Here is a 26,757-nt window from a genome sequence, read left to right as displayed (position 1 = left end):
CTATAAAGTACAACCATAGACCGTATAAAAGAGTACAACCTAACCTATCTAACTTAAGACATGATTTAAAATGGAGTCGTATATATTTTTATCACAACACAACAACAATATAGCTAGCCAGCATGGTTTTCGATAAATTACCGACAATATGTTTACTACTTACTATGTTTTAATAAAACTGTTCATTAGAAATTGTCTACCTCTTGCCTACCGCAACTGTTGCACCTTTATTGTCTAAGTGCAACTGCAGTCATTCTAATTTTCACAATGAGTGTATTCCTTCAGTGCTGTGAGCAGACTGAAAGTCTATTTCACCCCTATACGGTCTATGGTTACACCGAAGCCTTGCGAAACGAAGTTTCGTTACATCGTGTACTGTACAGCAAATACGGCTTGTAATGACAAATAAACCTGACTTTGACAGCTAGCTACCTGCTGATCCAGCCCTTCCTAACGTTAACGTTAGCTAACCGAAACTTTATAAACCATATCTTTCATGCTGGCGCTGACAGACCCGCTAATCTACCCTGGCTGTATATGACCAACTCTACATGGTTGGATTTGGAATGATTTTCTCCCTTCTTAACATTATTGTCCTGACCATTGAAAAAATGCCTTAAGCTAACCAGTGACACCGCGTTTGTCGTAGGTTGCCTATAGCTAACTAGCCATCGGTGTTGGGTCAGTTACTTTCTACCTCTACTAATGGTTAAAGTTAGGACCTGGGAAGAGAAATCTGATCCCAGACAAGCAGTTAGGGGCAGCCTAGGCACCGCACTTGGCGGGTAGACTTACAAGCACACGTGGTTGTGACGTGTATCCGTGCGACTTTGAGTTAGTGTAGTTCGGGACCACCAACAGATCGTAAATCGACATAAATCCGTTTTTTCCCTCCAGAGATTGAAATAAATATAACCAAGCACATGCTATGGCAGAGAAAGACGGTCCCAAAAAAACTTTATTTTTTTCCTTTATTTTTAATCGCTATAGATATTTTACAATCAATTATTTTTTTTTAAGTCAATAGGATTTTAACATTGGGCTGTGACGTCACGAACCAGACGCCCCCTGGAGGCAATTTGACTTACAGTCGCTGACTCACACACACGCACGGCGAACCATACCAGTGAACCGGCTGGATGTAAACATCCCAGCAGTAGCAGCCAAAATAACAAAAATGAGTAATTTCATACAGTCCCCAGCTGTATCTCGAGAGAGTGTCGCCATGGTTCATAATGGGCAGTCTTCCTAAACTTTGTGACGGATAGCTGGCTAAAGTTAGCCAATAGCTTCGGAAGGGACTTATGCTGGAGAATTCACGGAGGACATGAAGACAGCTTCAGCAGCTTTGAGGTCACTGAATAGTTGCTCATTGCCATCAACCAACACACTCAGTGTGCAGGGATAACGAAGGGAGTACTTTAGTTTAAGTTCCCGAAGTCTCCGTTTGACCGGGTCGAAGGACCGACGTCTCTTCGTCAGGTCAGCGCTGTAATCGGGGTATATGAAGATTCGGTTCCCGTTGAAGATCAGCTCTTTTTTTCACGGGCAAGTCGAAGCATCTTTACCTTATCCTGAAAGTGTACTAGCTTTATCAAGATAGGCCTCGGACTGGATCTGTCATTCCGTCGGACAACAGGAGTGATGAGCCCTCTCTATAGCCGGCGAAGTTCGGAAGTTGTCTTGCCCAAGAAGCTGTGGAATCAAACGGGCCATAAACCTAAGCATGTCACGGCCTTCTGCGGATTCGGATGCTCTGACAAAACGGAGATTTGCAGACCTAGTCCGGTTCTTTAGGTCCTCAACTTTATCCATTAGGTAAGAGTTATCTTTTTCAAGTTGTTTGACCCGAGTGGAGTGGACCCATGTTGTCCTCATTTGCTCCTATACACGCTGTTCCAGTTGTGAAACATGTTCTCCCAGTGTAGATAAGGAGCCCTCAATACCATTTAAAGTGCAAAGAATGGGATCCACTTTAGTATCAAAGTAAGTCATCATATCCGTTTTAATCTGTTGGATGGCATCAGATAGGGTTTTCATCTGGTCTTGATCCATTGTTTGGCGACTTGGCTTGGAAGTTGGTAAAAGTAGAAATAATCTGTCCTTTTGCCAAACAAAGTTAAACAGCTTTTAAGTAATTTAGAGCCACAAGATTGTTAGATGTGACTATATATAATTAAGGAGGCAAGCAGACTTTAGCTCAAGTCAGCTCACTCACTCTGCGGCCATCTTGGGTTGCGGTGATTATTGTATCGACTGCTGCTTTCTTGGCCAGGTCTCTCTTGAAAAAGAGATTTCTAATCTCAATGAGACTAACCTGGTTAAATAAAGGTTAAAGTTACTGTAGCAGCATAGAAATATTGTTTCTCGTACTCTGTTGTGCGTCCAGGTGTGTGTCACTCTAGGCCAGCTGAGTTTATGAGTTGGTCACATGAGTGGGCCCGTCCTGCTCCTCCGTTTTTGCGGGGTTGTTGCTGTCCGACAGGTACGTTTGCTCTTGCTTCAACTCACTGGTTATTGGTCGTATTGATTGAATGCTTATGGCGTTTATTTTGCGCTACAGAGTTGTGGGTGCGCCCCACCGTTGAGTGCGTCTTTGGCTTGTGTGCCGCTCGCTTGGTTTCGCTGTGGTAAGTGTTCCCTCTCTCTCAGCATTAGTGTATGCTATGCTATTGGCTAATGCTGGTGTGGTCACAGGTTAAAGCGCTGGTAGCTGAGTTGCTGGGGTGCATGGGCCCCTCTCCCTCCCTCCTCTGTGCTAATGCCCTGCGGATGAAGGTGATATTTTGGAATCAGCTGATATTCACCGCCGCTACTGAACATCATCAAAACGTGACGAGCTGCTGCTGTTCTGTCTCCGGCTGCCACTTTTCCATTGCTTGTGCTGCGCTGTATGTCCTTTTGTATGCTGCTTTTTCGCACGGCTGCCTCTGGCTGATCGCTACATTCTGTGTCCTGCATGGTTGTATTGCAAAGCTAGCTGCTCTGCTGTTTCTCTATACAAAGACCGGACTGTTTGGCTATACACAAGGCTTTTAGCCGGGGTTAAAATCCCCTTCCCGTAATTGTGTGGATGATTTGTGGTTTATTTCTTTGGATTAATTATTAATATACATCTTTTTTTTTGATTACTTCTGTTTGTTCATTTTGATTTAGTTATTTTAGTTGCCCCCTTCAGTCCTTATCTGTTTTTGGGTTAATTTAAATATTTCTCCTGTGGTTTTATATTAAGACAAGTTGGTTTTTATTTTCATTTGTTTATTTTCCTGATTTCCCTTCCACTAATTGTTTTATCCCTTTTCAGTTGCTGAGGTCGGTGGCGGTGCTGGTGGCGGGATTCCCCCCCCCCTTTTTTTGTGTGCGGTGCTCCCTGGGATTTGAGTCGTCACAACCGTGTGTGCGTGTGTTTCACGTGTGCGTGGGTGATTTTTGGTTTGGGTGACTTCCTCCCCACTGGCCCCTGTCCATCCGGTAAGCCTCAGCCCTGATCAGGTTCCCCTTTCCCTCCCTGCATGAATGGTGTTTTAAAATGGTGTATTAAACATATTTTAATAGTTGAGTGTAAAATAAAGATCTATTTTCTTTACAAATTGGAACCGCGTCTCTGCCCTTTTGAGTGTTACGAACCTGTGTGTCTTGTGTTCAGATTTAAAACATTTCCCTGGGTGAAATTCCCAGGGTGGCGTTGTCTGGCAACTTAAAATTATAAATGTTATTATGGATGCGCTTGTGTGAGTACTCGCTGCCACATTACAATCTCGAAGATTTCCGTTTCGTTCTCTTTGGCGGTACCAATGGCGAGAAGCGGCAATTGCAGGTGTGTTTTTGGACCTCACTTCCCATAGATCCAACCGGATCCAACCAGTGTCGCCTGTGTGACATCAGTCAGTTGGCACCTGGGCCACGCCAACTATAACACTTACTATTTACTGAATAAAAAACGGTTGTTATAAAAGTAACGTTATGTAGCCTACATACTCATTCATTGTCTATAGGCTAACTTAAGCTGTCTTTACACTGCTGATCCGGGTTAAAATGCTGTAGCAGACCTGGGGTAGAATTAGTGATGATCAATTTCCATAAACGTTCTTTATCCACCTTTTACCCGGTATGAACATCTTTACAGTGCAGAGAAGGATTCGCTGTGGCTCGTGCAATTATGTGTCTCGTGCACAATAAACAGTCTTTTTCGTGAATGATTGTTGTGTGATATTTTTGAAACAACTGCCTTGCAAAATGGTACCCCTGGTCTTTCTGGTTTTGCTGGCTAAACTGTTCGAGGATAAAGCTGAACTGGGTGTTAAATTAGCAATCAGAACAAGAAAAATAAAACAAAAACAAAGGAGATTTCATCAAAAAGGGCATCAAGGCTGAAGAAACATATGAGGAAGCGTAATAAAATAATAAAAACGCTAATCCATACTGCCGTATTATTTTATTTAGTTTTATTTAGACATCTTTACACAGAAATCAGACCCGGCTCTGCTCCACCTATACCCTGGCTTTATTCCGATCATTATAATATATTGATGAACTTGATGGCAATGTAAATGACGGTAACGTTAAGGCCTGTTCAGATCAATGATTCCCAACGAGACGAAACAGTTTTAGAATGTTGCCGAGAAAATTGCAGCGGTGTGAACTGGTTAGTTGCAGAACATCTGAAGCCGTTGCCTGGGGTCTCAAAAGACCCACTTTGTCAAATCGCCATGTATAGTTTTAGAACGTTTACAATCAGACGTCTTGGAATTTTGCAAGTTGCATCCAGTCTCGTTGCGAATCATTGATCTGAACTGGCCTTTAGTTAGCTACATTGCAACGTTGTCATAAAATTCCCGACCGTGAAAACTGCCTGACTTGTTTACATTTTGGACAGATGTGGCTACAGAGTAAATCCATCATTGTTTCCCTCGCAGCACTTTAGACACAAGCAATATCGGAAAAATCCTAAAAATTCTTCTTACGGTGAACCGGCAACTGTACAAATGTGTTAACACAGCGGCAAAATTAGGCTACATCTAGAAATACCTTTGGGGAAAAAACACTACGGTTGAGGGTCATGGCACTCTTCACTGTAAGAAGAAATTTCAGGATTTTCTCGATATTGCTTGTGTCTAAAGTGCTGCAACGGAAACAACGATAGATTTACTCAGGACATGGTCCGGTAGCTAGCGTTAGCTGCTGTGCAAATAGCTATGTAATTTAGTAACGTTAAAATGTTATCAAATGTAATATGAAATCTACATAAACAAATAATGACCTCTTATGTTACACATAAGAGGTTTCGCTGTTATTGTAACGATAGCAGACACCGGGAAAAACAGTACACCGCTCACACACAAGTGAGTTCAAGAGCGAGCCTGTTGCGTTAGCTCCGCCTACCCTCTCTGGCGGACCAACCACTGATGGGTGATGGAAAACGCGTCACTAACTATGCGCCACTTGTGATTTTTTCCCGGGAATGTCGCCACAGACACCCAGTTCTTTAATCATAAATTATTATAATAATAATATAAATTAATATAATAATAGGCTCAATCACCATTGTGTTACCTAATTCTGCAATAGATAGTGACTTAACAGACATTTATTTTTATGAAAATCTTCGATTTGAATTGATTATTACTTTAAATAAAAAAATTAATAAAAATCATTAATAACTATGAATTACCCCCATTTTTATTTCATCTTGATATTGAATTCCCAGTTATGTTTTAACAGGAGGATCACGCTATCACTGCAGAACAAAAACCAGCATACACAGGGGGACCCCTGGACTGAGGTTCAGAACTACTGACCTAAAGTACCACAAGAAACTTTATATTGGGAATTTAAGATCTAGACAAACTGCTTCAGTTGCTGAAACCAAAAGTGATATACTAACAGATCAAACAGCGCATTGAGAAATTATATTTATCTATGTTCAGGATAAAAATGTTGACGAGTAAATAAAAATGACTTGTGAAGAACATGCAGCTGAACGCACACATGGAAGATGCTTAAATATGCAAAAAGAAATCAGCTTCAGTGAGGTGATGCTTACAAAACCTTGCAAGCCTGTTAATCACACAAAGCCTGCACAGGATTTCAGTTGGGCTGTCATTAAGTCTTTAGCTTGCTCCGGTTAAATGTTATGCTTGCAAAGTCCCAACATAAAGCTAGTTCCAAGGATGTGAACAAGTAAGTACTTAGGATCAAAATGGAATCAACAGGCACATTTTGTTGATTGAAAAACTAAAAAACTTGGGTTTTGCTTCACAGATGCTAGTAAAGAAATACAGTAAATAAATACAGTATAGTGTACAGTATAAGCACATATTGACATACAGCATAATCAGAAAAATCTAAGAAAAACAAAGATAGAATTTAGTTTTTTCTTAAACTTTAATAGTCAGGGCTAAAGTAAGATACAGTAATAATCAGGGAAAAGAATTTGCCTGGAAGAAAACCTTGAATCCATTCCAAAGCCCATTTCCACATTGTCCTCACGATTGTTTCTGCAATTCTGAAAAAAAGGAACCAAAATCACCATTACATTATATCACATTATAATTCCCATCGTGCTGACAGGGCACATCACCCAATCTCCCAGGTCCACTAAAATTCTCTCACTGTTCCTGCATCAATTACTCAGTCACAACAAGGAATCTTTGAATGATGAAACAGAATATACATTTTAAAATATGAAAGGTTATATTAAATAATTAAATACAAACCAATACAAACTTCCTGGCAGCCCCAATTTAACATTTATAAGTAAAGGAAAGCAGAGAAGTTTGATGATAAAACAAACCAGTAAACAAAACAAAATATGTGCTTCTGCAGAGGGGTAGTGGTCTGTTCATTAATGTGTTTGTTTGTGTGTGTGTGTGTGTGTGTGTGTGCGTGCCTGCGTGCATGTGTGTGTAGGTGTGTTTGTGGGTTTGTGTGTGTATATGTTTGTGTGTGTGTGTCGATGGTTGTACTGGTGTGGGTCTATATGTGTGTGCGTGTATGTGTGCGTGTCTGTGTGTATGTGTATGTACATGTACATTTTAAAGTATGAAAGGTTATATTAAATAATTAAATACAAACTTCCAATTTTGCTAAATGGTGTCTATAAAATGTACTGCATTATTATTGTACCTTTTAGTTTCTTTGGTACCCAGCGTGCGTTGGGGTCAGTGCAAACTTTGCCATTGTTCTTTGTCTGAAATCTGGAGAGGTGAAAGCAGATGTCAGACAACTAAATTCAACAGTAATTCTAAATATTTATGCATGTTTAGTAAGTCATTGTTTGCACATTTTTTCAGCATGGGGCACAAATATTTTAGGACACTGTTTTTATGGCATGGTTTTTATAAAAAGTATTATTATTAAAGTTATTAATCGACATGACTATATTCCGAAATATTCCCCAAGGACTAAAGGGTTAGGGATTGGATTGGTTGGCAATGGCAAACTCAAAGTTTGGGAGCTTATAATATTAAAATATATGATTATTTAAATATGACATTTAAATTACCAGGCACACTTAGTCAAAAGGACTTACAATATCATGGTATATTAATTGTACATGCATCACAGTACAATAACTAACAATGAACTATATGTGTGAATCGGTACAGGGCAGCCAGTAACAAATTAATGAGAAACAAGGTGAAATTCAGTAATTAGCAAGAATAAGCAGTGAATACGTAATGCATAAATATGTAAAAAATATGTTATACTTTTTTTTTACTCACAACTACCATTCCTGCTTTCAATGAAATAGATTTAAGAAGACATTACATTACATTAGAGGGATTTCGCACTCATTCGCAGACACTCTTATCCAGCAGAATATATGCTAAAGCAATGCAGGTTAAGTACCTTGCTCAAGAGTACAACGGCAGTGACTGACTGGGGAATCGAACCTGTGACAGGTTACAAAACCAACTCCTTACCCATTAGGGTAAACGTCCCTATTAAGCCCACGTACCATATAAGCCCACTTGCAACTTCTGAGTCAAATTAAAAAAAACTACATCATCATTTTTTGCTGTGTGATGTTTTTTCGAATGAAGCTGCTTGTTACGTAAATGACACTTTTTATTGTAAGTCAATCACATTTGTCGATATTGAGTTATCGAAGCACATGTGTGGCATGTGCCTGCTGATCCCAGAAGTTGCAAAAAAACTTAGGTGATTTTGGTACCCTCAGAAAATAACATTTTTTGTATATTTCTACTCCTGTTTTTGGAAAGTACTCACTTATCAAAATTTAAGTGATTAGTGTTTTGAATGAGACATATGTTAGAATATTACACCTTCAGAAATCTTCATAAAAACACCTACACTTTCAATCAGCTGACTGGACCAGAAATTTTGGCCAATTTCAAATGCCAACAGCACACCATAGGATAGAGATACAGACAAAATGACAACACATATTGAAAGATGAAGTATTGAAGAGTAATTTCCACTATAGTTTTGATTTTGTTCGTAAATAGTTTTTTGGCTACATTCCAAAGAAGACATGTTGTAAGTTTAACTTTTTCTGTGTTGACAACACAGCAAAAAGGCTGGTCATGCCTATTTCAAATTTACAGGCCATAGGATAGGAGTGGAGACGAAATGAAAATAGCTATTGAGAGCTAAGAGATTACAGATTTGAATAGAACAAGTTTGTATTGTTAAGATTTTTTAAATATATATTTATTTATGAACAAATCATGAGTGGGCTTTTGGAACACCATGGGCTAAAGGGTACGTTAGTACCATAAGCCCATACCAGACTTTGAATATTTTGACAATTAACAATAAACATTAGAAATCGGTATAAGAATTATTGACACTTCAATGAGAGATTAGACTTTCATTATAACTAAAAGTTCTCACTAATTGGGCAGTTACATTAAAAATCGAAAGCGGATTGGTGGGCTTAATAGGGACGTTTAGCCTATACACTGCCTGGCCAAAAAAAGTTGCACACTAATATTTTGTTGGACCGCCTTTAGCTTTGATTACACCACGCATTCGTTGTGGCATTGTTTCGACAACCTTATGCAACGTCACAACATTTATTTCCATCCAGAATTGCATAAATTTTTTGCCAAGATCTTGTACTGATGACGGGAGAGTCAAACCACTCCGTAAAGTCACATCCCAAAGACTTCCAATGGGGTTAAAGTCAGGACTCTGTGCTGGCCAATTCATGTGAAAATGATTCCTCATGCTCCCAGAACCACTCTTTCACAATTTGAGCCCGATGAATCTTAGCATTGTTGTCCTGGAATATGCCCGTGCCGTCAGGGAAGAAAAAATCCATTGATGGGATAACCGAATCCCAAACTCTACCATCTTTTTTATATTGAAATGTATTTTGAAATGAATTGTATACTACATTAATGATCCTGATAATCAGGATCTGGTAATCTTGAAAAGTCTGAATCTGGATCAGGGTGATCCTATCCTGAATTGCTTTGAAATACCAGGACAAAATGTGGCTGAGTTGTCTGAACCTGGATCACAAAATATGGGATTTAAAAATCTGATCGTGGGTGTGCCATTTTGCGGTGCATGAAATATAAAATATACCTGTGGATAAGGACAATTAAGAAGCAAATAAACAATAAGAGCTCACATGATGGCATGCACACAAGGATCCAAGGCGTTCTGGTGTGTGTAGCTGATAATCTCATCGCGGATTTTTTTCGGAATCATGGAACTCACTGACTTGCAGCACCGGGTGATGACCTTATCCATACGACGATCTGAAAACAGATCAGAGAGTCAATATCAGTGGCTTTGAATTGAAAAGTTTTTAAATTCCAGCAAGGGGTCCAGAAAGCAAGTCCCCTGATTCTGTTTTATATACAGTACCAGAAACTAGCTTGCTCTGAAAACCATCTGAACAACAGAACCATGGGGCGGCTGAAACCGATTAAAGAATTTAAATATTACAGTCTGTGGTTTGATATTTTAACAATGTAGTAAGATGCACATTGTATTGCCTGAATATGTCAGATTAAAAGGCCACTCCTCCACATGTACACACACACACAGTACACTCACACATTTCCACAAACACATTCAAACTGTCGGGATATAAGCAGACTATCTGTTTTAAAAAGGAATCCTGTGTTTTACAATTTATAGTCCTGCTGTACATGATTGCTAGGCATGATACTTACAGTTGGTCAGCTATGCTGCAATGCCACACACAAGTGGAATAAGCCTTATTGCAAATCCCCAAAAGCCCTTCCTGTTTAAAAGGTACTGGAAGGATGGATGAACATATAGGCAAAAGATGTTTTGAGCTGAATACATTTCCCTTATCAGTACAAAAGTAGCAAAAGGCACTCACCCATCCCCCATCACACTACCCATCTTGCCATAAAACCACAGGGCAAGGGCAAAACATGCCCACACTGATAGGAAGAAAAAACTTGACTATTTGGTGAAGCCAGCATTAGGTGTGAGTGTGCATAGTTAATGAAAACCTATGTAATAATTATATATAATATATATAATCCTAATAGCCAATTTAATAAAAAGCATGAATGAATATCCATGGAAAAAATTCTCTTAGTTATTTTGGCTTAATAATGTAAGCTTGTTCTGGCTCTCATTATCTACAACTGTTCTTTGGTACAAGAACCTGCACTGATTTTGCAGTGGGATTTTATAACCTTTGAACCCTGTTAAATCTTTTTCAGTGAGTCAACAGTGTTGGCCTGCCTCTCCAAATGTCTGTGAAAATGAAACAACTGAAAAGTCAAATGAAACACTTGAGAGGGACTTGTATATGACCCCCACTTTGTGCTGTGAATTCAGTATCAATATTAATTCCCTCCATTGCAGGAAAGGCTTTCCAAAACCCGGTAGGATTTCTGTTCTGAAAGAAGAGTTGAATGAGATGACACGTCAGCCAGCTGGTTATCATCACGACAGCCACGATCGGCATGCGCAGAAAGATGCTTGGGAAATTAAATTAAACACTTTGTCTGTGTACTGTAAAGCTGAACAAGGTATGAACTAAATGGACATATGGAAGAAGCACACTTCCAGGCTGACTACAGAAAGCATGTCTTGCATGTACAGGTCCATCGCCCTTACAGTTAGATATAAAAGCACTCCTGTAACGAGTACAATAAAAATAATGAATAATATTCTGTATATGCACAGAATGATATATCGATATGTTTTATGTCTCTAAATCAAATATATTCTTGTAAGAATGATGCATTTTAAATGCATTTAAATAAATTATTTGAAACTTAACTGCATGTTTGATTCAGGTGATAGAAGGAGTGGTACTTCAATCAATTGAAATAAATATGAATACTCACGGCTGTCTGAGGCCACGCATCCAAAGATGACGAAGAGGGCAGCCAAAACGGCAAGCTTGCGGGAGTCAGACATTTTTTCTTTGATCTCAGCTGGCAGGAAGAGCAGACAAAGTGAGTTGCACTTGATCAAATGTTTATGATGATTTATATATACGTATGCGCTCATTCAGTTGCCAAGAGCTTATGATCAGGGTGGAAATGCGTCACCCACCGTGCCATGACACTGCGTATAAGACCTCCTCCCTTTGGCCCCAGCCCCCCCAACACCTCCACCCATATTCATCTAAAACCTGCAATGGATAAATATAGTCTAGTTGCCTCTGATGTGCCTGTGATAAAGCATCGCTCATCGATGACCGCAGTATCGGTTGCACAAAAAAGCATTTTATTCCATTAATTGCATAGGTTTACAAGTCAAAAGTCCCCCCCCCCCTTTTCATGACACTTACATGTTGCCCCATCCCAGCACTTTTTTGTTCTAATACTGTAGCTTATTCTTATGCCTAGTTGGCTTTGCAGAGGTTAGGTCTGAATAGTGTTCACCATGTGAACTAAACTGTGTTCTTGGCTAGAAATAGCTGTACAAAATAAGTATGGTATCTTACTGAACCTGTGTTTAGTAGTTGTCTATGACCATGAAATGCACTTTTTGTACGTCGCTTTGGATAAAAGCGTCTGCCAAATAAATGTAATGTAATGTAATGTAAATGGATGGTGTGGAGGAGAACCTCGTCTTTGGTTTGGTGGGTGAGTCGGCAATGTAAGAATAAAGACTAGAAATTATGATTTCTTCTAATAATCTTTTTATTCTCTTTTAATCAATAATCCTTTTCATGTACGTAGGCCTACGGGAGGTCTCCAGTACCATAAAGAAACACAGAGAGCTTCTTCGAATTATGTTTTACATCCTTTTTATACAACCAGATCTCCTCCTACCATGATGTATCTTCCTTTTAAAATAACCAATCCCAGCCTAGGTCAAACTTATTGTTCACCAGTTAGTTTAACAATAACTATTATATAATCTTCAATTTTAATCAATGACAGATATTTCACTACACACACTTACAGAGGAATGTATATGCATGACTTGAATAACAAGTATTTGTTCTCATAATTAACAATTGTTTAATCTTCTAGTTCAAAAGTACATGCACTTTAAATGCATTCAATACATGCTGTAATCCAAATTAAATATTTACTCATATACACACCACCATGTTCTAACAAACTTTGTTTATATCATTACCGTTGCTGTTGTTATTTTAATTTGCATTCATTTATTTTAATAGAATATAATCTATACAATTACTAGATATAGCAAATCAGTTCTTTCTAGGTCAGTATCCTTTCTCTTATCTTGCAACTCAAAGGTCTTCTGCACAAGACTGTTTCCCAACAGAAGTTACAAAATTCCACTAAGTAAATGTTTACAATTTTTCCTGCTGCAACTGGGGTTCAAAGATTCTCTAGTCAGTATGCATCAGTGTACAAGGAGGCCACTGTCTTTCCTTAGTTACAAATTCTTAGACATAACACAGAATACCTGCTGTTCTTCATTGATCTTCCCATAATCACATACATTTAAATATATTCTTGATCAGTACAATCTTTAATAAGAAGAAATTTAAAAACATTAGTAAAGAATTAACCCCGTAGCGCACAAGCTAAATCTTGCCAATCCTTGCCCATTTAGGGGTACCCTATTTAAAGCTTTATAACTGCAGATGTAAACACCACATAGACTTGAAATGAATTGTCAATCAAGCCAGGCTGTACTAAAAAAAAGGGCGACAACGCCGTAAACAGGTGTGGTATTACACACAGCTATTTTTGAAGATACCCAGGCATCAGAGATGCGCGTATATTTCACAAAGGGATTGTCCAAGACAATATATGACCACTATATTTATTCAATACTTAGTCCCAGATATTGACCGTAGAATGACATGGTATCATTTTTTAAAACGTCTCGTTTATTTTGTTACTCAGTGAGCAGCGTTTTCACTGCCGTATTGGCATATCTTAGGGCTATTGTCGGGTTTATCTTGTTGCTATGACGGAATACGATTTTTTGAGTGGTGAAAGAATATTTTTTATAAATGCCCAGATAAATAATATTGTCCATTATGAAGTTCAGACCCTCCCCTCACTGATAAAAACTAGGCCCAACGGTGTCGGATTACTATAGTTGCCTCACCATGGATGTCTTCTAGCCGCTTGCCATAAAGGAGTTTACTAGATGTCGCAACACTTTAACTACTAACAACTAATAAAAAAGTCCAAATGGCAGGCAAACAATATGGCGGACATAGGTGGTCCCAATAGCAAAGTTGTAGAGCACATTCAGATGCATCGATCGATGACTTTTTTTGTTGATCTGACTTATGGTGTGGGAGTTATGACCTTTTAAACATGACTCTGTTATAGCGCCACCATCTGGCCGACATAGATGATTTGTAGTGTCTGAGTAGTGGGGGGCCATAGGAACCCACCTACCAAATTTGGTTGGTCTACAACTTATGGTTGCTGAGCCTCAGACACTTTTAGCGGAGAAAGCGTCCACGCCTCAACTAAAAAGTCAAAATGGTGGGCAAACAATATGGCGGACATAGGTGGTCCCAATGGCAAAGTTGTAGAGCATGTTCAGATGCATAGGTTGATGAAGTTTTATGTTGATCTGACTTATGGTGTGGTATCTTACTGAACCTGTGTTTAGTAGTTGTCTATGACCATGAAATGCCGCCGCAACTAAAATAGGCGTCACACACATATTCCAATCCACTGCTCAGCTTAGCAGAGAATGCACATTTCAGAGAGAGCCACAGAGACAGATAGAATAATAACACATAAATACACGTTTCAAATAATAAATACGACATTGAGAAAAAACGAAACAAAAGACAAAATATCAACTCGCGACCTGCGTGCTGCGCGCAGAGTAGCCTACTGTATTATTTATTTAGACATTGGCAGATAAGAAAATTTTCGGTTACGCTGACCTATAAAACGGTATTCCAAAAGCAAAATCAGACATGTTATACATCGTTAGAAAGCTTATACTCTCACCTACTGAATAAATGAATTGTCAATCAAACCAAATTGTACTAAAAAGGGCGACAACGCCGTAAGCAACAGGTGTGGTATTACGCACAGCTATTTTTGAAGGTAGCCTACCCAGGGATCACAAATGCACGTATATTTCACAAGCGGATTGTCCAAGACAATATATGACCACTCAGTCGCAAAAGGGACATCTCTACGCGCAAAACCAATCTCATAATAAACACGTTTTCAACGTACAAAAATGCCAAGTTACTCACACACAAGACATACACCGTCTCTAACTCATTCATTCACACTGCCAAAATCCAGGCCTGCCATTAAGAGTATAGATATCAAAATGAGGCCAAGTTATATAGGCTATCTTGCATCACCAAAATGAGATAAGATGTATTCCAAAGCAATGCTACCCAATATTTCCTCAATTCTTTCAAGTCACTTGGCCCTGTATGTGTAAGCATGCACTACATGGACAGGCCAAACATATGTGTGGATGGCTTTCTCACAGTCAAGATTGATTGAATAGGCGTGTATGTGTCCAATTTGTATTGGTATGTAGCTATGTATTTCGCTGCCCAGCCGTTCTGTTGCGTGAATGATAGTATGTTTCTTGGTATAAGTGTGTGTTCGTAAATGTGAATGTAACATGCTGCGAGGGAAAAAAAAGTTTACTGTGTATGTATGTGTAGCGGGTTTCACTCTGCGTTGTGTAGTTTTTGTGTGTGAAAGATGACGCTACGACGACAAGGTAAGCTGAAGGCCCATTTATTTGCTCCTCAGCCTGCGTTCAAATATCAAAAAGACAATGGTGAGCAACACAGGTCTCGCTCCCATACATGTGCTCCACCGCACCTACTCTCTCGAAGTCCAGAAGCAGAAATAAACACATTATGGGTGAGTGTAACAACAATATTTCACATTAAATGTAGTTTCCAATTAAAATAAATATGTACAAAAACCATAAAAAAAGTGTGCAATTCTCATTTAAAATAAAATAAAATGAAATACAAAATAATGTAAACTCACATACCTGCATTCAAATATCAAAAAGACAATGGTGAGCTACACAGGTCTCGCTCCCATACATGCGCTCCACCGCACATACCAACCACCAACACCACCACTTTCAATACATGACAGAGGTAGAAATCTCATGAACAGTGCATCTTCACTCTACAGATCGACTGGGCCCTTGCTGGTGCGGCTAATACCGTTGATATTTTCTACAGGTTTAATCCATGAAAATAAACACACAGTGCGTGAAAATTGCAACACAAAACATACACGAGTTGCAGCGAATGTCAATACCAACGATGTTAAGAAAGAAATATTATTTAAGTGGTAATAAAAATAAAAATAACAGAGCAGAGGAATGCATACCTTCTCTCTCAAAGTCCAGAAACAGAATGAGTGCGAACTAGCACGGAGAAGAACTTCCACCCACAACGGGGGAATCCATTACTTTAGTTTCTTCCTAACACAAAGTACTAACTTAGAATCATACTCCATGCATTCTACTTACCTTATAATAAGTACAGAAAATCGCTTTTGGCAAATAAACAACATAGCGCCTTGTAAAAAATAAATATAAAAACCAAGAAGTTCCCCCCAACAATTGTGAAGTCAAACTTGCCCACTTTGCTCCTTCAGAATAAAGGTTCGCTGCCCATCCACTAGTTCAGGTCAAAACAACGGTCTCTGTTTATAATCTAGTGTAACAACATTTCACTGCTACATTTGTACAATATGTATTTTACATGCAGTATTTATTGTACGTAGCAAATATACAATAACTTGTGCATGTACTCAAATTCAGTTCAGAAGCAAGTATAAACATATGTTTTCTGGAGAAATATGCTTCCTGTAGTTACTCACCAGCAGTTTTCTACATTAATTTCTATGTGTTCCATGAGGCAATTCGAAATGTTTGACACTTTGATCTGACACAAAGTTTGCATGACATTGTAAAATGGTAAGATGACAAAACACAGGGCCAAGTGACTTGAAAGAATTGAGGAAATATTGGGTAGCATTGCTTTGGAAACCATCTTATTTAATTTCGGTGAGGCAAGATAGCCTATATTGTTTGTAGTATCGTAACTTGGCGTCATTTTGATATCAATACTTTTAATGGCAGGCCTGGATTTTGGCAGTGTGAATGAATGAGTTAGAGACGGTGTATGTCTTGTATGTGTGAGTAACTTGGCATTTTTGTACATTGAAAACATGTTTTTTATGAGACATCATTTCTTTTTGCAAAGCGTTTTATTATGAGAGTGAGAAGTGCGAAGTGACCCTGTAATAAACAGTTGTGGATTATGGCTATCCTTGTGTGAATTTGTACAGTCTGATGAGCGTGTACCGTTTAGCAGTTTCGGTTTGCTATATATGTAAAACAGTGGCTGTGACAAAGGGTGCGGTGGCGTAAGTGTAAACACATCAGAAACGCAGGTGAAATATGGCCAGTGTATGTACTCACGGATTTGACGGCCATCCAACGAGCCTTGATTGACAAAAGAATCAGCAAGCCCGTAGAATTAGAGCTCCTTTGGTTGCAACTTGTGTACCCTTCTGTCCTGCTCCGTTGTCTGTTATTTCGTGGAGATGCACTTTTAGTGTTTGTAAGGTTTATAAGGCATTTTGATAGGCTTATCTGCAGGTAGGAATCCTCTTCGCTGTTTTGCTAAGCTAGAACCGGAAAACTTGATAGTGGAGAATAGGAGCAGACGCATATGTCCCAGCAGGCTTTGCATATGAGAAAATAACAACAGTGTGAGAGAGATTAGGGGAAATGATGAAATTGCGGAGTTGAAACAATATGTTTTTAGCAGAATGGGCATGTAGGTGAAGGTTGACATGATCACAGACTATAGTGCGAAGTAAATGAAGTTTACCATGAGCGAGCTTAGTTTCCTTATCGAACGGTATATATAACAGTCTGTATAAAGGATTAATCATTAAAGTGGAGGGTTAAGTAACATGTGGAATCTTTTGCACTGATGTGCTTTTCTCATGTTCAGTACTAGTAGTTATAATTTTGAGTGAGTCATGATTTTAAATGTAATGTTTTAATGGGGAGTTTCAGAACGTACATACGTAGTAATTGTTTGTATGTGGCTAGATAGAGAACAGGGCGAGGTAACATGAATGTAGAAATGTGGCGTTTGCTGATGAGAAGGTTTTGTTCGGTAGCCAAGTGAAGAAACATAGTTAGTAGAAATGGCACAGTGGTGAACTGGTGTAATTTTTTAATAAAAGGAATACATTTGTCGTCATGAAATGCATATGGGTGTCTGTGAGTGAGTTTTGGTAAAGGAAATATAAGCGTAAAAAAAACATTAGTGTAAAAGAGGAAATTATCTGCCTGAGGGCGAGGCGGGATTCAATCCTTCAACCGGAGGTTTACCAGTCTGCAATGCGTGAAATATAATTAGCAAACCTGTCCGTGGTTTTAAAGAAGAACACAGGCAAGTAAGCACAGAAGAGCTCCCATTGAATCCATATGGCTTTGCAATATTGTAGCCGGTTAATAACTGAACGTGCAGACGGTACGTCATAATGCAGTGTATACGTTCGGTGAACGGCGGGTAGATATGGTGCAAAAGCAATAATTGAGAAGTAGTAGACAATTATTAGTGAGGTTAAAAGCAGGTAAAAGAAATGTGTCCCTAGCTGGGCTTGAACCTGGGACCCTATGTTCCCAAGACTGTAACCTTGCCCACTAGGCCACAGGCAGACTAGCTGTTTATGCTGGAAATGTTTCAGAATAAAAAGGCATGGGTGTTTTGCATGTGTATGCAAGTTTTTGATTGGGTCTTGTAGGTGAAGATTTGGCTGGTGTTGGTAAAATGTCCAATGGGGAGACATGTTGTTAGTGGGATAGGCGGCAAGAAAAATAAGAATGCGAAGAAGAAGAAGAAGAAGAAGAAGAAAGAGAAGAAGAAAAAGGAGAAAACGCAAAATCCCCTTAGTTTGGGGCTTTATTGTGTGGACGTGAAGTTGTTTATAAAATCTGTCTGTTGAAATGGGGTCAGAATGTACAGAATTTAATGTTTTTAAGGGCTGAGTGTCTGTGGCTGTTGTGGTTATTTCTGTGGGGAACCCTGAAAAGTACCAACTCTCAGTGCTGTATAGGTATGGGGCATGCCCCCGCCAAGGCGTAACTTGGCGGGATGGCATACCTGCCATCCCAATGGTAAGATTGTATATTTATTCAATGTTTAGTCCTAGATATTGACTGTAGAATGACATGGTATAATTTTAAAAAACTTTGTCTCGCTTATTTTGTTATTCAGTGAGCAGCGTTTTCACTGCTGTATTGGCATGTTTTAGGGCTAATGTCGGGTTTATCTTGTTGCTACGGAATATTACATTACATTACATTACAGGCATTTGGCAGACTCTCTTATCCAGAGCGACATACAACAAAGTGTATAACCATAACCAGGAACAAGTGTGTCGAAAACCCTAGAGAGAAGTACCGTTCCAAGTGCAGGGAACAACCGAATAGTTCAACTTGGACCCTGTAGGTTAAACTGATTAACACAAACAAGAACAGCAACAACGCAGTCTATGCAAAAATACAAGCAATAGTTAAGACGAGTTAAGACTAAGTCACCTATGAAACAACTACCTAGTTACAACCCTAAGCTTACAGTCAATTTAGAGATTAAACTGAGAAAATACGATTTCTCTCAGCATAATGACAGATTCAAAGACTAAACAAACTCACCCGATATTGTCTTCAAATGGATCCATGCCAAAGAAAAGTAATGATTCATCCTCTCAAAAAGCTTTTACTAACAAACTTTTAGTAGCCTAGCATGCACTCTGGCTGGCACTGTCTTCCATTGCTTGCGCGATGTTCAGACCCTCCCCTCACTGATAAAAACTAGAGCCTACGGTGTCGGATTACTTGTGTCGTCATGTATGTCATCTAGCCGCTTGCCGTAAAGAAGTTTACTAGATTGTCTTAACACTTTAGATTTGGAGCTACAGCTCTTCCGCACCCCAACTAATAAAAAAGTCCAAATGGCGGGCAAACAATATGGCGGACATAGGTGGTCCCAATAGCAAAGTTGTAGAGCACATTCAGATGCATTGGTCGATAAAGTTTTGTGTTGATCTGACTTACGGTGTGGGAGTTATGACCTTTTAAACATGACCCTTTGTTATAGCGCCACCATCTGGCCGACATAGGTGATTTGTAGTGCCTGAGTAGTGGGGGGTCATAGGAACCCACCTACCAAATTTGGTTGGTCTACAACTTATGGTTGCTGAGCCTCAGACATTTTAGTGGAGAAAGCTTCCACGCCCCAACTAAAAAGTCAAAATGGTGGGCAAACAGTATGGTGGACATAGGTGGTCCCAATGGCAAAGATGTAGAGCATGTTCAGATGCATAGGTCAATGAAATTTTGTGTTGATCTAACTTATGGTGTGGGAGTTATGGCTGTATAAGCATGACCCTTGGTTATAGTGCCACCATCTGACCGACATAGGTGATTTGTAGTGCCTGAGTAGTGGGGGGCCATAGGAACCCACCTACCAAATTGGGTTGCTATAGGACTTATGGTTGCTGAGCCTCAGACACTTTTAGCGGAGAATAATAATAATGATAATAATAATAATAATAATAATAATAATAATAATAATAATAATAAATATAGCTGCGAGCAGCAATGAAGGGGCCAAGCACTACTGGGGCACCTGACAGGCAAGCAACCAGAACAACCCCTGAACTAGACACCAGTCCATCGCAGGGTGAACAGCATAATCCTCTACCATTCTGCAAAGTTTTGTAAAAACCGACCAGTCGGTAATAGGGGCTGCCATATACTTCCATGGCAGAAAACATCTGAAGCATTTCTCGAAAAAGTCTAATTCGCTAAAGATCACAACTCTAGGACAAACAGTTCAAAAGTTATAAGCAAAAATGTAACTTGAAGTTTGGCCTGTTGGTGGCGCTACAGAGATGGATGGATTGACCCCAAATGCGATGCCTGGATACAATGGACTGTCGTTTATCAATATGCCAAATTTCATAAAAACCCACCAATGGGTTCTATGTCTACTGGGATTTTTAATACCATTGAACCATCTCCTTGTGAAAAGCAACCATTTTATAGCTAAATGGCGCCATCTGCTGTCGTTAACGTATAATGACATTAAAAAGTCTAGACTTCCATGGCAAAAAGCATCTGAAGCATTTTTTTTTTAAGTCTAATTTGCGGAAGATCTAAATGGCGGAGCTTATGGGTCCTTATGGAAACTTGTTACCCTTGACGAGTTGCACATCTGTGCAAAATTTCATGACTGTAGCTCAAATGGAGCAGGAGATATGCTTGTTCAAAATTATCCAAGAAAAACACCTTTTTGCTCATGTAAGCACCACCATATGGCCAATCGGCTTCATATTTACTCCCTGTCCATTTGGAGTGCCCCTATGCCAATGTGCGGAGTTTCAAAAAAAATCAGCTTAGTGGTTATGCCAAAAGAGGAAATGAGCTCTCTAGCGCCACCATTTTGTTTGATCGGGCCAAATATGGAGGGTTAGCCTCCAGTTATGGGTTGGGATATGACTACGAAGTTTCGTACAGTTTGGTCAAACCGTTCAGAATTTACACACCTTTATGTTAAAAGCCACGCCCACCTCAAAATTCATTGGCTCATAGTGGCCATATAATTAGCTTTAGCAAAATTCTGTGAATAACTTTTGGTCATCACCGTCTGTAGATACCAACCGAATTTGGTGGTCATAGGATCAAGGCTGTTGGACTAGTTCGCAAAAGTAGGTTTTACATAAAATTCAAAATGGTGGAAAATTCATTATTCATTATGACGTTTTAACAACAATGGGTGCATTGGCCAGAATGACCCAAGGATTCAGGGGAAACAACCCCCACAACTCTAGGACAAATGATTCAAAAGTTATAAGCAAAAATGTACCTTGAAGTTTGGCCTGTTCGTGGCGCTACAGAGATGCACGGATTGACCCCAAATTTGATGCCTGGATACATTGGACTGTCCTTGATCAATGTGCCAAATTTCATAAAAAACCACCAATGGGTTCTATGGGCTGCCATAGACTCGCATTGCAGAAAGTATAATAATAATAATAATACTAACGATTACAATAGGTGCCCTGCACCTTCGGTGCTTGGCCCCTAATAATCCTAACAGATACAATAGGGTTCCACCAGCTTCGCTGCTTGGACCCCTAATAATCCTAACAGATACAATAGGGTTCCACCAGCTTCGCTGCTTGGACCCCTAATAATAATAATCCTAACAGATACAATAGGGTTCCACCAGCTTCGCTGCTTGGACCCCTAATAATCCAAACAGATACAATAGGGTTCCACCAGCTTCGCTGCATGGACCCCTAATTATAGAGGTGTTATTGTGGACATGTACAACTGATCCTATAATAAGAAGACAGGGCATTTCTGAACAAGAGAAAAGATGATATGGATTGAATATTTACATGTAGATTATTCCAGTCAGAGGGCGCTTTAAACATAAAGGCTTTCTTAGCTATTGACTTAGAGACTGCAGGAACAGAAAAAAAGAGCTGTATAGAGTGTCTCAGTTCATAATTAGAGGAGAAAGGTACCATAAACTGTTTTAAATAGGGAGGGTAATTGAAATGTATACATTTAAAAATAAACTGCAGCCAATGTCGCTGTCTTCTTATGATGGGAGAGGGCCAATTAAGAGTTTCATACATTGTCCAATGATGAGTTGTGAGGGGACAGCCAAGAACAAATCTGCGTTTATTATAAACTATATTGAGAGGAAGAAAATTAGTTTTGGATGCAGCCTGATATACAACATCGGCATAATCCAATGTTGGTAAGATGAGTTGTAAGGCAAGCTTCTTTCTAACAGTAAATGAGAAGCGGTTTCTGGATCGGTAGAGAACCCCAATACCAAAGTTCATTTTCTTCACAATACTATTAATATGGCATTTAAATGAGAGTTCAGAGTCAAGCTATATTTGGTGTGTTCAACTCTTTGCAGTGGCGTGCCATCAAGACAGACAATAGCACATGAATAGGCTTTAGATTTGGATTTAATGCTTTGGCGAGTACCGAAAATCACAGTGTGAAATTTAGTTTAATTGAGTAGTAGTTTATTAGCTGTGAGCCAGTGTTGTAAGGTATTAAAATCAGACTGCAAAGCTGATTCAATCTGTAATAAATTCGTTTTAGATGTGTATATTACCGTATCGTCCGCAAAAAGCTGAACACAACATTCAGAACAAATCGAAGGGATGTCATTAATAAAAATGGAAAAAAGAAGTGGACCAAGAGTCGAGCCTTGCGGCACGCCTCGTTGTTGTACTAATATATCAGATTTGCTTCCTTGTATGACAACACATTGTTTTCTGCTATGAAGATAGGAATTGAACCAAAGTAAAGCATTATGTGCAAGACCAACAGAGTAAAGTTTATCTAAGAGAAGGTAGTGGTCAACCAGATCAAAAGCCTTGGTCAAATCAATGAAAATTGAACCTATTAATTTACTATCATTAGATGTAGAGAAAATATTGTTTGTAAGTTTTAACAAAGAAGTAGTTGTGGAATGATTTGATCGAAAGCCAGATTGAAAAGGTGATAAGATATTGTACTTATTGAGATAATATGACAGTTGATCATAGATTAGTTTTTCAAATACTTTTGCAATAGCACATATTATTGAAATTGGTCTATAGTTATTGAGTTCAAGTACATCGCCCCCTTTGTGCAAGGGATACGTGAACATTTCCATATGGCAGGTATTTCACAATTAGATAAAGACATGTTAAAAAGATCACAAAGAGGGTACATGAGAATATGGGACAATAATTTGAGAAATTTGGTTTCAATACCATCTAACCCAGGACCACTACTCACTTTTAGATCATTAATGACATTGTGGACCTCGACAGGTGTTATTCTCCTGAAAGAGAAGGAGCTGTGACTAGACAGTACATTGTTAAAATCACCAATAGATGGATCAGGCATTATGGAAGAACAGACCAAGGAGAAATGCTGATTAAATGCTTGAGCAACTGAACATGGATCATGCAATATAACATCGTTAACTCTTATCTGATTAGGTAAAGTTTTATCAGATGAGTTAGTTATAGTTTTTATTTTATTCCAAAATTGTTTACGGTTTTTAAAGTCATGAGCAAGAGATTCTTTATAATAATTGGATTTGGCATTTCTGGTCATAGTTTTGCTCGTATTTCTCAACTGTCTGTACTTTTCCCAGTCAGCAGGATCCTTGGACTTTCAAAATGTGGCCCATGCAGTATCTCTCTGCCTGAAAATAGTTATAAGATTAGAAGTTATCCAGGGAAGATGACTTCCCTTGACCTTGGTAGTTTTCAAGGGAGCATGTTTATCTACAACTTCAGTGAATTCAGAATTTAAAAAGTCAAGCCAAGCATCATGAACATTTGGTATTAGTTGATACCTGTCCCAATTAATTGAAATTAGGTCATTGATAAATTGATCTATATTCATTTTCTTTTATTGCCTGATTTTAATTAATTTGGGTGGCAATTTTGGTAGTTTAATTTTCCAAATACAGTACACAATTGCATGATCACTGAAGCAGTCAGACATAACCCCTGCTTTTAAAAATCTATTTGGGTGTGAAACCAGTATCCAGTCAAGCAGAGATTGTAGGTGTAGGTGTAACATGAGTGGGCTCACTCATTCACTGAGTTAGATTCAGATTTCCAAAAATGTTTTTTTCTTTACTAGAAGATTTAACAATCCAATTCTCATTGAAGTCACCTAATATAATAATTTAATTTCTGCAAGTAATATAATTTATAGTAGAAATCATACAGTTAAAGGATTCAGCAGGTGCAGAGGGAGGTCTATAAATGTTTTCAATAGTTATATACTTATTCTCATGCAGAGTTACCTTTGCAAATATTAGAACATCTGATTTTCTATTGGCTGATCTCCATGGGTACACTCCAGAGGGTGTAGACATGCTTTGGCTTAATGTACATTAAGGTTTTATCTGCCAAGCAAAAAACCCTGGAACCCATCCAGATATTTCACTTGAGTGGAGGTGTGACCATTTACGCACTGATCTGTTACCACTCAAAGCCTGAGGGCAAATGCAAACAAAAAAGGGACTTACTGGGGGCTTATTAACCACAGCAAAATTACACAGTTAAAAGTTCACCCTTGCAAATTTGAATTCCGTATCTATGGGAGATTTATTCTTGTTTTATGGGAGATTTATTCTTGTTTTATGAGAGATTTATTACTATTATCTCTTTTTTAATGTACTAAAAAAATTAAGAAAACAGCTCATCTTCTACCTTTTAAAAGAAACATTTTTTCAGCAGCTTTGTCGCTTTTACCAGGGAAATCCAGATGATGTTCAATGATTTCTCATTTTCATCTGTGACTTTTGATAAACAGCAGGGATATTAATTTTGATTTAATTGGGAATGGTGTTGAACTGAAGAATTAAGCTGTATAATTTAATTAAATAAAATCCAAGGGTGTTAAGGAGTTTCAGGGCCTCACAATCTTCTCCATGTACTGATGGCTGAGGTGGTGTCATCATCACTTCCTTGGAGTTCCTGTTCAGCATGTTTTGCTCCATGTGCCTTGGGGGGAGAAAAGGAAAGCGGGTGAAGATGAAAAGAAACCGGTCTGATGACTCAATCCTGGTGCTGAAACCATCTACCCAACCTCACCCGCCCACTGTACCATGCAGCTCTATCTGGAGCCAGAAAACGAGGACTTGGAACCGGAACTTCCAGCACTCTCTCTCAGGTCTCAAAGACCAGGCATATTACTTTTATTGCTTTAATGAATGTATACTGTATATCTGTATCAGTCATAATTAAATTACAGTATTTTACCTTGGATGTGGGTGTCTGCAGAGAATAGCAATGTAAACAAAAAAAACAAAAAAATATCTTATCCCTCTGATGACTGTGGTCATGGATTCTGATCTCTGATGGAAGAAACCCACAGATACACTACCGGTCAAAAGTTTTAGAACACCCCCATTTTTTCAGTTTTAATGAAATTTAAACTGAAATGGTACAAAGGTAAGTGGTAAACTGCCAGAGGTTAAAAAAAAAAAAGTTTAGGTTACCAAAAACTGAAAAATAATATCAATTTCAGAGTTATAAAAAAGGCATTTTTCAGGGAACAAGTAACAGGTTAACAACTTACAGCTTTTCTGCAGCAATGAAAATAAATTAAGCCTTGAAATTGATGCAAACAATTCCTACAGGTGTCCCAACATTTGTTGATCACTTACAAACCCTTTGTCTGAATAAAATCAGTGTCGGAACAGACTGTATTACTACACCCTCTGAAGGATTATTTGGACAATATTGTACTGCAGGAAGTAGTATACTGCCATCATAATGGCGAGAAAAAGGCCATTAACAAAGGAAGACAGACAGACCATTATAACCCTTAAAAGTGTAGGTCTTTCCTTTAGAGAAATTGCAAAGAAAGCCAAGGTGTCAGCGAGTACAGTTTCCTACACCATTGAAAGGCACTTGGAAACTGGAGGAAACTCTGACAGAAAGAGGTCCAACAGACCCAAAGCCACAACAGAATCAGAAGACAAGTTTCTGAGAGTCAACAGCTAGTGTGATAGGCGGCTCACAGGACAACAGCTTCAAGCACAGCTTAACTTAAAGGGGTTGATATAGGCAAGTCTCAGTTTCAACAAGAAGAGAAGACTTCGAGCTGCAGGTTTGACAGGTCGAATGGCAGTACGAGTATGAAAGCCATTGCTAAAATGGCTAAATAAAAAAAAGAGGCCTGCCTGGGCCATGAAGCACTGACAGTGGACTACTGAAGACTGTAAGAAGGTCTTATGGACCGATGAATCAAAATTTGAATCCTTCAGTTCATCACACAGGGTTTTTGTACGCCGTCAAGTAGGTGAAAAGATGGTTCCTCAGTGTGTGACACCAACTGTCAAACATGGAGGAGGAAGCGTGATGGTCTGGGGCTCTTTTGCTGGATCCAGAATTGGTGACTTGTACAGAGTGATTGGCACCCTGAACCAAAAGGGCTACCACAGCATTTTGCAGTGCCATGCAATTTCCTCTGGTTGACTCCCAGTTGGTCAGGGGTTCATCCAACAGCAAGATAATGACCCAGAACATACCACCAGGTTATGTCAGAACTATCTTAGAAGAAAAGAACAAGATGGTAGGCCTCAAATCATGGAATGGCCAGCACAGTCTCTGGACTTAAACCCCATCAAGCTGGTTTGGGTTGAACCGGACTACAATTGAACTGGAATGCGCTTTTCTTTTTGATTTACTTTGTGATGTTGAATTGAAATCTTGTTTACGTAACTTTACATGCCCCCACAGCTGTATCAGTTGA

The 26,757-nt window shown here is 39.0% G+C and overlaps 1 protein-coding gene and 2 long non-coding RNA genes across 5 annotated transcripts in view; 2 read left to right on the top strand and 1 right to left on the bottom strand.

Moving 5' to 3' along the window:
- Positions 1–6,365: 6,365 nt before the first annotated feature.
- Positions 6,366–24,998, bottom strand: LOC135253322 (C-C motif chemokine 8-like). Of its 3 annotated transcripts, XM_064332449.1 has the most exons (6): positions 11,762–12,348; positions 11,524–11,602; positions 11,313–11,402; positions 9,605–9,734; positions 7,126–7,196; positions 6,366–6,505 (listed from the first exon to the last, which is right to left on the bottom strand). In XM_064332449.1, exons 1-6 carry the CDS (start codon positions 11,771–11,773, stop codon positions 6,486–6,488), a joined length of 402 nt encoding a protein of 133 aa, XP_064188519.1. In that variant the 5' UTR covers positions 11,774–12,348; the 3' UTR covers positions 6,366–6,485. The 3 variants fall into 3 exon arrangements, with proteins under 3 accessions (XP_064188519.1, XP_064188520.1, XP_064188518.1); XM_064332450.1 differs by lacking the exons at positions 11,524–11,602; positions 11,762–12,348 and adding an exon at positions 24,919–24,998; XM_064332448.1 differs by lacking the exon at positions 11,762–12,348 and having other exon boundaries at positions 11,524–11,713.
- The window catches only part of LOC135253326 (uncharacterized), a 29,088-nt gene continuing 8,833 nt past the window's right edge, over positions 6,503–26,757 (top strand). The window contains exon 1 of the long non-coding RNA XR_010329585.1: positions 6,503–7,048. This is a non-coding gene — a long non-coding RNA (uncharacterized LOC135253326). The remainder of the gene's footprint in view (positions 7,049–26,757) is intronic.
- Positions 18,671–21,548, top strand: LOC135253327 (uncharacterized). The gene is made up of 2 exons (XR_010329586.1): positions 18,671–19,435; positions 19,737–21,548. It is a non-coding gene; the product is annotated as an uncharacterized LOC135253327 (long non-coding RNA).

This window comes from Anguilla rostrata, chromosome 4 (genome assembly GCF_018555375.3).
Source record: "Anguilla rostrata isolate EN2019 chromosome 4, ASM1855537v3, whole genome shotgun sequence".
Classification (NCBI taxonomy): Eukaryota; Metazoa; Chordata; class Actinopteri; order Anguilliformes; family Anguillidae; genus Anguilla; species Anguilla rostrata.
This window is presented reverse-complemented; position numbering and strand designations above follow the sequence as displayed.

Excerpts from the sequence above, each read along its gene's own strand:
- LOC135253322 (XM_064332448.1), bottom strand. The coding sequence starts at position 11,662 with ATGAGCGATGCTTTATCACAGGCACATCAGAGGCAACTAGACTATATT. Across the intron at positions 11,403-11,523 it reads ATACGCAGTGTCATGGCACG|CTGAGATCAAAGAAAAAATG; the intron begins GTGGGTGACGCA and ends TCTTCCTGCCAG. Across the intron at positions 7,197-9,604 it reads CCTTGTGTGCATGCCATCAT|ATTTCAGACAAAGAACAATG; the intron begins GTGAGCTCTTAT and ends TCACCTCTCCAG.